Genomic DNA, 10962 nt, shown 5'->3' with positions numbered 1-10962 from the left:
AGCTAGAGCTCTTAGAGTTCTTGCAATCACGGAGCATGAAAGATCTGAGTTCCAAGCGAAACTTTCAACTGAACGTTGTACATTGTCTCAGTAGAACACCGCTGGCAGTAATGACTCCTACCTATCAGAGAGATCACTGGACTCTAACCCATCAGCGGCATCAACCATAATGGAACACGATGCTTTGTTGCAGCTCATTTGACCTATTGGTGACGAAAGTAAAAAAAATTGTTACAACAGTTAGGGTAGAGCAAGAAACAAAGCGGAACAAGTTTTCGTGGCTACGTTAAGCACGATTACCAAGCCATTAACACCAAGTATCGCAGTACTTGATCCTTTCATCAGATAAAATTAACTCTAAAATCAGAATCAGAAATCAACTCTAAAAACAAAAAACCTGCTTGTAGCATTCAATCTGCAAGGCCATTCCTGAGGCAAATCACTTCTCTGATGTTGGCATAAGAGGTACAAACAGTGACACTGCATCTTTAAAGAGTAATAAAAATAAACCACTCTGACATGCAGTTAACTTCTGCATAAATGTCAGTGCAGACTTAACCTTTTAATAGGATCTCTTCACCTCTGACAGGAATTTGTCTTTCAGAGGCAATGGATAATTTTGGTTATGCGGGAGGCAAGGCTTAACACGTTCTAATACAGTAATAGTTATTATCAAAGCAAGTAGGAGGAGTTCCCAACAAGTGCGTTTATTACACTGTTTTCACATCATCTCATTAACAGACTTCAAAATAATGTACCAGCTGCTGGTTTGTGTCATTGCTCCAGTTACGTTTCAGCTTTTGAACTAAAACTTGCATTTTACTGCAAGTTTAGTTATTTTAGTGCATTTAAATAAAACTTGAAAACTAGCATTTAAATAAAGCTCTTACCTTTTGATTTTAAAACCCGAGTAGCATCCTGCAAGTGAAGTGTTTCCCAAGAGCATTCAACACCAACAGGCTGTGATCGTAAAAACATGTCCTTGTTCAATGACGATTGGCCTGAATTGTCTGTGTCTGCTGGCTGTGAACCAACCCCACTGTGTGTACAAGGCTGGCAGTCTAACGACCAAAGTGACACTGGGACTGGCTGAGGCTTCGAGATAGACCTGCCCTCGCCATTTTCGGGGCCCGATCCATTCTGGGAAGACAGGCGTGATGATGTGCTCTCCACAATTTCCTCTTTCACTGGATCATTATTCTCTTTGCGTGGGCAGTGCTCTTCACTAAGTGAAACACTGTGATTTAAATGTGTGTCCAGGATATAACTGTGCCCCTCCTGGCAGCCCCACACAGCTCCAACCACTCCACGATACTCTGCAGATAAGACGCTCTGAAGGCTCGGTGTGGATTTGCAGCTACTGCCATGATGGTGAGCCCAAGTGACTAGAATCTGCAGACATTGTGGGCTTGCACTTAAGAGTCTATCATTTAGCATATGTTTGATATCTAAAAAAAATCAGAAGCAAATAAAACAATCTGTACCACATCCAGTACTGTAGATTGAAGCAGCGCGTTTCAAAATAAATGAAACCTCCTATGTTTAGTAAACATTTGTGCTACATAATTATTTTTGCATTTTCCTATAAATCGTAAACAATAACTGAACATTCAAAAATGAGTCATTATGATGCCTGGTACTATGCAAACAGAAAATATTATCAGCAATTTCCAATTCGTTCTACACTTCATTTCTCGACTAATATAGGTGAAACACCCAGCTAATTGTGCACTGCGCTCTGGTTCACTTACCAGGAATTGAATCACCTAATGGAGGCTGTGAAAGTGATGGTGTGAATGACATTCAGTGGCTGCAAAAAACCTACAAAGAAAAAAATCATTACATTCAACTGAGGTTGAAAATGTAAAATTTACTGTCACTTATAAACTACATGCCCTTCTTGTATGTTCGCCTACAAAATACAATTGCTACACCTTTACAGTATATCCTATGAAATGCTTTGCAATGTCCCCGCCGAAGTGGAAAGCGCTATATGAAATGCAAGGATTATTATTATGATTGTACAACACAAAAACTCCCATTTATTCAAAATGTGAAACAACAGTGAGTTAAATTCTATTTGCTGTGGGGCAAATTATGCCTTGATCCAGTAGCTAATAAAAAGGGCATTTATATGGAATGCTCGACAATTAACATCAATGTTGCTCTTTGTTCAGTTACAGTTGACGATGAAAAAAATAGTAACTTATCTATCATCTGCTGATCTTTCTAAGGAGTAAAGAAACCTATCACAAAATACTAAAAAAAATTTAAAAAAGCCTCTTACCTTTATGCATTTTTTGAAATGTGGTCAAAACATACAATTATATTTAGTGAAGCTTTCAATGCTTTCTATTTACCCAATTAATTATCCCACCCATCCACCCGCCTGACTGTGAAGACCTAAGCTATCAATCAAGACACAAGTGGGAAACGATATCAAAGAAAGTACAAGTTCCTTCACCCCAAATGAGTGTAAGGCTAATGTGGTGTAACAAGACAATAAATAAAAACAAGACTAAGATAGAGACACAGTGCCTTCTTCAGCCGACCAATACTGGACTGGAGATGCTAAATAATAGCTGAATATACTTTTCACATTTTCTTTTCAAGTTATACTTGTGTATAACAGACACTCAGGTGTAGAGTACTGCACACGTTATAAATTAACTATGTACATTAGTGACATTAAATAACACACACATTAAATAACACACACATTAATCATCTGGTCTTCAGGTACCTGCCCGCCTATTGTCCTCGCTGTACGGGAGCCACGGGAGAAGAATTCACTCGTTGAATGAAATTTCGCAGGATACTCCGGCATTTAAAAACTGAGCGTGACAGTTCTGCAGATAAACTGGGGCAAGGTGGGATCCTGCCTTACCACAATGCCAACCAGCCTCTGGAAATCGGCACAGAAAGTTTGTTGTGCTCTTCGCTGCCTCTCTGGATTTGTGTCAATCAGAGGAACCTTTGCAAAGACATTCCGCAAACTCCTGGAGGAAAACTTGCCATGGCAGAGGCGGCAATAGCTGGTGGTCACAACAATAGGTGCAGCTGATAGAAAAGGGGGAGGAAATTTTGTTTAAAAATTTACCATTTGTTATTTTATGTAAATTATGCTGAGAACTAATATTTAAGGAAGTTAGTTCATCGTGTGTATTAAAATTGCTGACATTTAGGAAAGGCACTTTGAAAGAAATCCATTTCTGGGGTACTCACTAAAATATTGAAACTAGCAATTAGTTTTACAAATCAAAATAGTATTATTTCTTCCCTTACATACAGTATTTAAAAGATGCGAAAAGGATTTTGGTGCTACAGCACATTGCTGTATTAGGGTGGTGCACCACTGATTGCTGGATATTAGCTCTACATCAAAATTCTCTATGTGGGAAGCATTCTTGTGAGGTTAGATATTTAAAGACTTTGATTTCACTGGCGATGGAGTTCTCATCAAGCTGCTGGATGTCCTACAAATAAACTCTGGGATCATAGATAAGGAGACTCAGTCACTGATTCTTCAGATTTTCCAAGTTACGGTTCAGTAGTTCATCTGATTTCCTTCAGGAAATCACAGAATCTATTGATGTAAGACAAGCGAATATCACTGGTGCCTCTTGGCACTCGGAGCTGATCTGTTGCAAATACTTGTTGAATGTTAAGGGGATCAAGGACTAGACTGTCTGACATGACCATAACCATTGCAATAGCTGCATCTCCCCAACGCCTGTCTATTGGACAACTTGGACCTGCACTTCCAAGTGTAAGTGCAAGTGTAAACCTTTGATATTGCGCCACTCCACCAAATCTCGGTCCTTCCTGTGCTTCTCCGGCTTTTGTTCGAATAGTGGCCATTAACGGAAAGTTAATTTAAGTTGGTTATGCATCTTCAAAAAAGGGGGGAACGGGGGGGGGGGGGTGGGGGGGGTCAGCGGCCGGTTGAGTCCTTCAAGTACGTGGAGTTCCTGGAACATCCGGGAAGACCACGTACTGGAACACTATCGTTGTAACCTCTCTCGTACAATCTGCCAGACCGAAGCTTCTCACGTGCACCACACAAAAAAGTACATTGCAGCTTCTTCATCATCAAACTGTCTCGACTTCTCTCTGCTCACACCACCCCCCCCCCCCCCCCCCCACCCCTCCACCCCCCCCCCCCCTCCTCCACCCCCCCCCACCCCCCCCCCCCCCCCCACCCCCTCCACCCCCCCCACCACCCCCCCCCCCACCACCCCCCCACCGCGGGTTATTTTACAAACAATAAATCCAGCAGTCAGTCGCCAACAAAGTCAGTCGCCAACAAACCCATCAGATTGATGGAAGCGATCGTATGCCCTATTGCAGTTCATGCGTGAGTTTGTTGAGGGTCATTTTTTTTAAAATTACTTTTAGCCATCACTGTGTGTGGGGGGGGGGGGGGGGGGTACTGTTGGGAGTTTAATCACAGTCGGAACTTACACAGCCCCCGTCGCCGATAGAGCTCTGCTATGTCCAGCGAGGGCTCGTTACCTCGCGGGGTGGGCAGGAGCTGAGTGGGATGGCTCCCTCCCTCCCTCCCTCCCTCCCCTCTGTGGCGGCCCCCGGCGCTGCCGTCAGCTTTTTATGGAGTGTGCAAAGTTTTGGCAGAAGTCGCGACTCGTCGGCGGGGGAAGACGGCCCCGAGCGAACGACGGGTCCGAAGCGCCCCCCCTCCCCCCCCCACACTGACTTTGCGAGCGGATCGGGATGGGGATCAAACCGGGATCGAGTGAGGGAGGGAGAGAGTGAGGGAGGGAGTGAGCCCGAGGTCTCGGAGCAGCCGAACAGGTGCCGAGGGCTGGAGCCCGAGTGTAAAGCCGCCCTCCCTCCCTCCCTCCCCGGATTCTCGGTCTCCTGTCACGAGCCGGAGCGCCGGGGACTGTGCGATGAAGCCTTCCTTAAGCCGTCGTTTAATCCCTTTTGCATTTTAAAATATATTATTGTTGTGATCTGGAGGAGGGGAGAGGGAGAGGGAGAGGGAGGGGGGGGGGGGGAGGGGGAGGGGGGGGAGAGGGGGGGAGGCCAGACCGGGACACTGACCTGTCTCCGGCCCGCGACAATCCGCTCGTGTGGCCGCCGCCGCCGCCGCCTCGCCCTCAGGCCGGGGCTGCTGGTCCCGGACCCACCGCTGCCGCTGCCCCTCCGACAGCTTCTCCATCTTCTTGGCCATCGCCACCGACACGAAGCGGCCCCGTTTGTTCCGTTTCATGTTGAGTGTGTGTGTGTGAGGGGGTGTGGGGGGGAGTGTGTGTGATGTGGGGGGGGGTGTGGGGGGGGGGGAGGGGTGTGAGGGGTGGGGGGTGTGTGGGGGGAGGGGATGTTATTTAATTTTTTTAAAAAAATAACGAAATTATTGTAAAATAAAGGAATGTTAACACATTTTTTTTTATTGATACGATGTTATTGTGTTTATAACATACATTTAGTTTCGCGGCTTTTTTTTTCCCCCCTCAACAACCACCGACTGTCCGACTGAGGCCCCGGAGACCGAACGGAGAGTAAACAACCGGAAGCCGGAGCCCGGGGACCCGGACCAGCGGGAAACGCGGCGCCACGGACCCAGGAGAAAGGTTCCGGCTGTCACCCGGCACCCCCCCCCTCCCCCGACACCAACACACCACACACACACACACACACAGAGCCCCACCGACACACAGCCCCCCAACACACACACAGCCCCCCCCAACACACACACAGCCCCCCCCCCAACACACACACAGCCCCCCCCCCCCACCCCAACCCCCCCCCCCCAACACACACACAGCCCCCCCCCAACACACACACAGCCCCCCCAACACACAACACAGCCCCCCCCCCCAACACACACACAGCCCCCCCCCACACCACAGCCCCCCCCCAACACACACACAGCCCCCCCCCCAACACACACACAGCCCCCCCCCCCCCCAACACACACACAGCCCCCCCCCCAACACACACACAGCCCCCCCCAACACACACACAGCCCCCCCCCCAACACACACACAGCCCCCCCCCCCAACACACACCACACACAGCCCCCCCAACACACACACAGCCCCCCCCCCCCCCCCAACACACACACAGCCCCCCCCCAACACACACACAGCCCCCCCCAACACACACACACAGGCCAGCCCCCCCCAACACACACACAGCCCCCCCAACACACACACAGCCCCCCCAACACACACACAGCCCCCCCCAACACACACACAGCCCCCCCAACACACACACAGCCCCCCAACACACACACAGCCCCCCAACACACACACACAGCCCCCCAACACACACACCCCCCCAACACACACAGCCCCCCAACACACACAGCCCCCCCAACACACACAGCCCCCCCAACCACAACACACACACAGCCCCCCCCCCCCCCCCCAACACACACACACACAGCCCCCCCAACACACACACAGCCCCCCCAACACACACACACACAGCCCCCCCAACACACACACACAGCCCCCCCCCCCAACACACACACACACAGCCCCCCCAACACACACACAGCCCCCCCAAACACACACACACACAGCCCCCCAACACACACACACACAGCCCCCCAACACACACACACAGCCCCCCCCCCCACACACAGTCAGTAACCCGGGGCTAACTGGCGGGTAACAAAATCATAGCCCCACTTCTCTTCCCCCCCACACACACCCGGGGCTCAGGGCTCTGCTGTGTCACCTTTGCCTCATTTCTCCACTGATTCCACTCATCTTCAACCGAGGGGGAGGGAGAGAGGGAAGGAAAGCAGAGGAGGGAGGGAGGGAGGGAACGGGATGCGAGGGAGGGAGGGAGGGAGGAAGGAAAGGAGAGAGAGAGTCTCGGTGGCCGCCGCTGAGCGGCCGTTAATTTACAAACGATGGGTTTAAAAACGCTGCGCTCGACTGTGACCGGGAGCCGCGGGCGGGCGGGCGGGCGGTTGGTTGGTTGGTTGGTTGCCGGGGAGACGCGGATTTCCGCCCGGACGGAACGACCACAGACACAGAGTTCCGTTTCCGGTCGGGGCGGACAGGCGGTCGGGGCGGACAGGCGGCTGAGGGGGGAAGCGCACCACGTGCCGGGGAGGAGGATGCGGCCGCTGACGGAGGAAGAAACGCGGCTCCTGTTCGAGAAGCTCTCAAGATAGTGAGTGTCCGACCGACCGACCCCCCGCCCCGAGACCGGGGAGTGAGGAACTGGAGGAGGGCCCGAGGACAGGGAGAGGGAGAGAGGGAGAGGGTGGGGGGGGGGACACCGGGGCCTCGCGTGGGGCCCTGGGCCCGAGCGTGAAAGCTTTGGATCTGTCAGGTCTCTCTCTCTCTCTCTCCCTCCCGTGTCATGGTGGTCATTGCCCCCCCCCCTCTCACGGCGTGGGGTCAGGCTGGTGCTGTACAGGGTTAAGAGAAAACAGAATAAAAATGGGGGGGGGTCCAGGGAATAATCCACATCACCTGCGAATGTAAAGTCCTAAAGTTTCTCCTCCTCCCTCTCCCCCGCCCCCCCCCCCCCCCGAAAAAAAAAGCTTTTGCGAAAGGGGCGACCGCGCTGTCAGATGTGTAGCCGGTGCGGATTTGTCAGCGATTCGCGCTGGCGAGGGGGCCCCACGGAACCACCTCGGAGTTCAGTGACCGGCGTGCGACTGACCTCCTCGGGAGGACGTAGGCGAAGGATGCGTGGGCTGGCAGGCGGCAAGGCGCACACGCTGGGCAGCGTACCCGCTGTGGTGGTCCATTCCCCCGAGCCAGACGGCCCCGGGGTACTCCAGGACGCGGGTGTTGATAGACCGGCCAGTCTGGCTGATCAGTAGAATTTTACGGTACAGGTATATCCTGTGAAGCGTTTTGAGACGTCTCCGCGTGATAAGGTGCTGCGGTTAAAAACAAGGATTATTTATTATGTAACAGCGTAATACTCTGGGGAAACCCAGAGTTTCGTTCTCACCGATACACGACTCATACTCTTAGATTTTAAGTAATAAGGGTGCATCCCCCCCAAAAAAAGTGTGCACATTTCATTCCAGGCACAAGGAAATTTCTGTATACGGGCGGCTTACAGGTGGGTTACTCCGTCTGATTAAAGTAAACGATCTTTGTCATCCATGGATACAAGATTTTGGTTTAATATCTCATTCAAAGGACGACACTTCCAAAATTCCCGGAGTACTGCACTATAATTTAATTGAGCTCAAAATTCCAATGTGGGGGTATGTTTATTTTGTATCTGCGGATTTGCTCACGGTTGATTTCATTAATTCTATATGTAATTTTGCACTTTAACTGTTTCAAAACTTTTTTCTTCAGCATTGGAGAGAATATTAAGCTGCTAGTGGATCGTCCTGACGGAACCTACTGCTTCCGTTTACACAACGATCGTATTTATTACGTCAGGTAAGAAGTGAGACCTGACGTTACTTGGTCTGACTGGGGGGGAAAACCTTCACTTTAAAGAATCCTGTATGTGACAAGGGATGATAGAATTTGTTCATATTCAGTTGTTCTGAGTTCAGATTTATGTAATAGTTTGATTTCCCTTCATAGCAGTTTATTTGTGCAATGCTTTCTACTTTAGGTGGGAAGGTTTTGCTCCCTACCTGATTTGTTGAGGTTTTTTTTCCACAGTGAGACCATCCTGAAACTGGCAACAAGTATACCTCGAAATAAACTTGTTTCATTAGGAACATGCTTTGGGAAATTCACCAAAACATCAAAATTTCGATTGCATGTAACGGCTCTCGACTACCTTGCTCCCTATGCTAAGGTAGGTGTCTCTACGTTCCGACAATTGAGTAGCAGCAAAAAGTCAATGTAAATTTATGTAGTTTAGAAATGGTTAATAAATGAAAATATGAGACAAGACGGTTTCTTAAATGACACACACGCAGTCCTCATTGCTAAAATGCACAATGTGTTTGTTTTAATTTCAGTACAAAGTATGGGTGAAGCCTGGATCTGAACAATCGTTCCTGTATGGAAACCACGTTTTGAAATCTGGTCTGGGCCGAATTACGGAGAACACGGCTCAGTATCAAGGTGTTGTGGTTTATTCCATGGCTGACGTTCCATTGGTAAGCAAGAGGATAGGATCATTTTTACTCTGAACAAACATTAAAACAAACAGAAAAAGAATATGCTAAGGATTATTGCCTGTGTATTTGTAAGCAAAGGTAATATAAACACCTGAGTAATCATTTGAGTATAACTTGCAGACTGGTAACTCTTATTACTGCAGACTCTTATTGTTCACAAATGACCTTCCTTCAAAATAGGCAATGTGGTTTTCAGGACTATGTTGAGAATATGCCATTAATGTTCATTGGTACAATTTACATAATTTAAAAATCTTCTTAATTTTCTCCAGGGCTTTGGAGTTGCTGCAAAATCAACTCAAGACTGTCGGAAATTAGACCCAATGGCAGTCGTTGTATTTCACCAGGCTGATATTGGCGAATATTTACGACATGAGGATACATTAACATAACTTATCGTCTTATTAGCTACAAAAAGAACTATTTCTCACACGTCAGATTCTCTATGGAAGGGGAAGATAATTCAGCAACTTACTGCTGCTCCACCGCAGCGGATTGTGGGAAGGCTCAAGGTTGCTTTCAGTAAGAAATGAAAACATCTGAAATGTTATTCAAGATCGTTTTCCAAACTTGTATCGCTTTTTCAAGCTGGTATTTCAAGGCAGTCAATATTTTAAAGATCTCAAAAGTTGTATCAGAGAGCACATTTCAGAACGTTCGTAGTGATTCAGACCATTGTTTTATATTTATATCTGTTGTGCCTTCTTAATTTTGGCTCAAAATTGAATTGAAATGAACACTTTTGGACGAGGTATGATTTTTGATAACTAAAATTTAAGGTATTAAATGTAATTGTTTAAAAGTACTATTTTAGCTGAAGATTACATGGAACCAGCTCTGGCTATCTCTGACACCTATTTCACCTTGTATCCAGTGTGATTTTTGAATTTTGGGAATTTTACATACATTAATTGGAAAGTGTATGATTTCTCGTTAACTTGCAGAAAATATTTGAAAAAATTTACTGCATGACAGTTTTTTTTCTGCCACCATTGCAGTTAGTCCTGCTAATGTATTGTATCTGTTACAATATGATTGTATCCACAGTTGTATGCTTGTATTCATCTTCAAAGTAGATGACATTCGATTTTCTATATAAAAACGCAGTTTCTGATCTGCCATGGTTATTTTGTTCACCTCATAACGGATTTAAAAAAGCCGAGATAAACTGGGTTTACAGGATTCCTCAACTCCCAGTGTACAATGATCAAAAACCGCATTTCGCCCACAAAATACAGTCACTACACTTTACAGTATATTCTGTGAAGTACTTTTGAGACAGCTCAAAGACACTGTAAGGCACTACATCAAGTGCAAAGATTATTATTATTCCTCCTACGTTCTTTCCCTTGTACTTCAAAACTCAAAAATGGATGTAATTAGATTTTTACACCTGAGATTGTTTTAGAGATTAGAATTTGTAACTTTGATTTTTAATTCTCTATAATATATGAGGCACGGTCTGATGTTGGGGATCAGGTACTTGGAATATATCTTGCAGTGTTTCCATTAAAATGAAACTTCACATTTAGTGTAACATCCTTGCAGCAACTCAATTGGGCTCTCAACCCAAACCGTATCTATGAATGATCTTAAAATTAGCTATCGATACAAAAGTAGCCTTGATCGATTTGTTTGGCAGAAAAATAATTAGCTATATATTGTGTAAAACACAAAGAATGGTCTTATTTTCAAATCCTAGCTATGCACAATGTTAAAGTATAATGTTATTTACAAAGGTAAGATAGTGTTACTGTAATACAACGCTTGGCCACGTGAGGCCTCCAAATCACTGCCAAAAATGAAATTGTATTGTGACTACGGATTAGATGAAAATAGGCTGTCGGATAGAAACTCCCAAACAGCTAAAA

General features: G+C 47.0%; 2 protein-coding genes across 3 annotated transcripts; one reads left to right on the top strand and one right to left on the bottom strand.

Moving 5' to 3' along the window:
* Positions 1-1803: 1803 nt before the first annotated feature.
* Positions 1804-5254, bottom strand: LOC121850147 (zinc finger protein 276-like). Its single transcript, XM_042340389.1, has 3 exons — positions 5065-5254; positions 2888-3060; positions 1804-1821 (listed from the first exon to the last, which is right to left on the bottom strand). The coding sequence occupies exons 1-3, from the start codon at positions 5231-5233 to the stop codon at positions 1804-1806; spliced, it is 360 nt and encodes a 119-aa protein (XP_042196323.1). The 5' UTR covers positions 5234-5254.
* A 1760-nt stretch (positions 5255-7014) lies between these two features.
* LOC103176013 (NIP7 nucleolar pre-rRNA processing protein) lies at positions 7015-10207 on the top strand. Of its 2 annotated transcripts, XM_007889344.2 has the most exons (6): positions 7090-7152; positions 8027-8209; positions 8307-8393; positions 8625-8763; positions 8930-9070; positions 9364-10207. In XM_007889344.2, the coding sequence occupies exons 2-6, from the start codon at positions 8202-8204 to the stop codon at positions 9481-9483; spliced, it is 495 nt and encodes a 164-aa protein (XP_007887535.1). In that variant the 5' UTR covers positions 7090-7152; positions 8027-8201; the 3' UTR covers positions 9484-10207. The 2 variants fall into 2 exon arrangements, with proteins under 2 accessions (XP_007887534.1, XP_007887535.1); XM_007889343.2 differs by lacking the exon at positions 8027-8209 and having other exon boundaries at positions 7015-7152.
* The last annotated feature ends 755 nt before the right edge of the window (positions 10208-10962 follow it).

Source organism: Callorhinchus milii, unplaced genomic scaffold, assembly GCF_018977255.1.
Source record: "Callorhinchus milii isolate IMCB2004 unplaced genomic scaffold, IMCB_Cmil_1.0 Scaffold14, whole genome shotgun sequence".
NCBI lineage: Eukaryota > Metazoa > Chordata > Chondrichthyes > Chimaeriformes > Callorhinchidae > Callorhinchus > Callorhinchus milii.
Note: the sequence above shows the minus strand (reverse complement) of the source record. Positions and strands in the feature narration are given on the sequence as shown.

Excerpts from the sequence above, each read along its gene's own strand:
- LOC121850147 (XM_042340389.1), bottom strand. The coding sequence starts at position 5,233 with ATGAAACGGAACAAACGGGGCCGCTTCGTGTCGGTGGCGATGGCCAAG. Across the intron at positions 3,061-5,064 it reads TTGTCGCGGGCCGGAGACAG|CTGCACCTATTGTTGTGACC; the intron begins GTCAGTGTCCCG and ends CTTTTCTATCAG.
- LOC103176013 (XM_007889343.2), top strand. The coding sequence starts at position 7,097 with ATGCGGCCGCTGACGGAGGAAGAAACGCGGCTCCTGTTCGAGAAGCTC. Across the intron at positions 7,153-8,306 it reads TTCGAGAAGCTCTCAAGATA|CATTGGAGAGAATATTAAGC; the intron begins GTGAGTGTCCGA and ends TTTTTTCTTCAG. Across the intron at positions 8,764-8,929 it reads ACCTTGCTCCCTATGCTAAG|TACAAAGTATGGGTGAAGCC; the intron begins GTAGGTGTCTCT and ends TTTTAATTTCAG.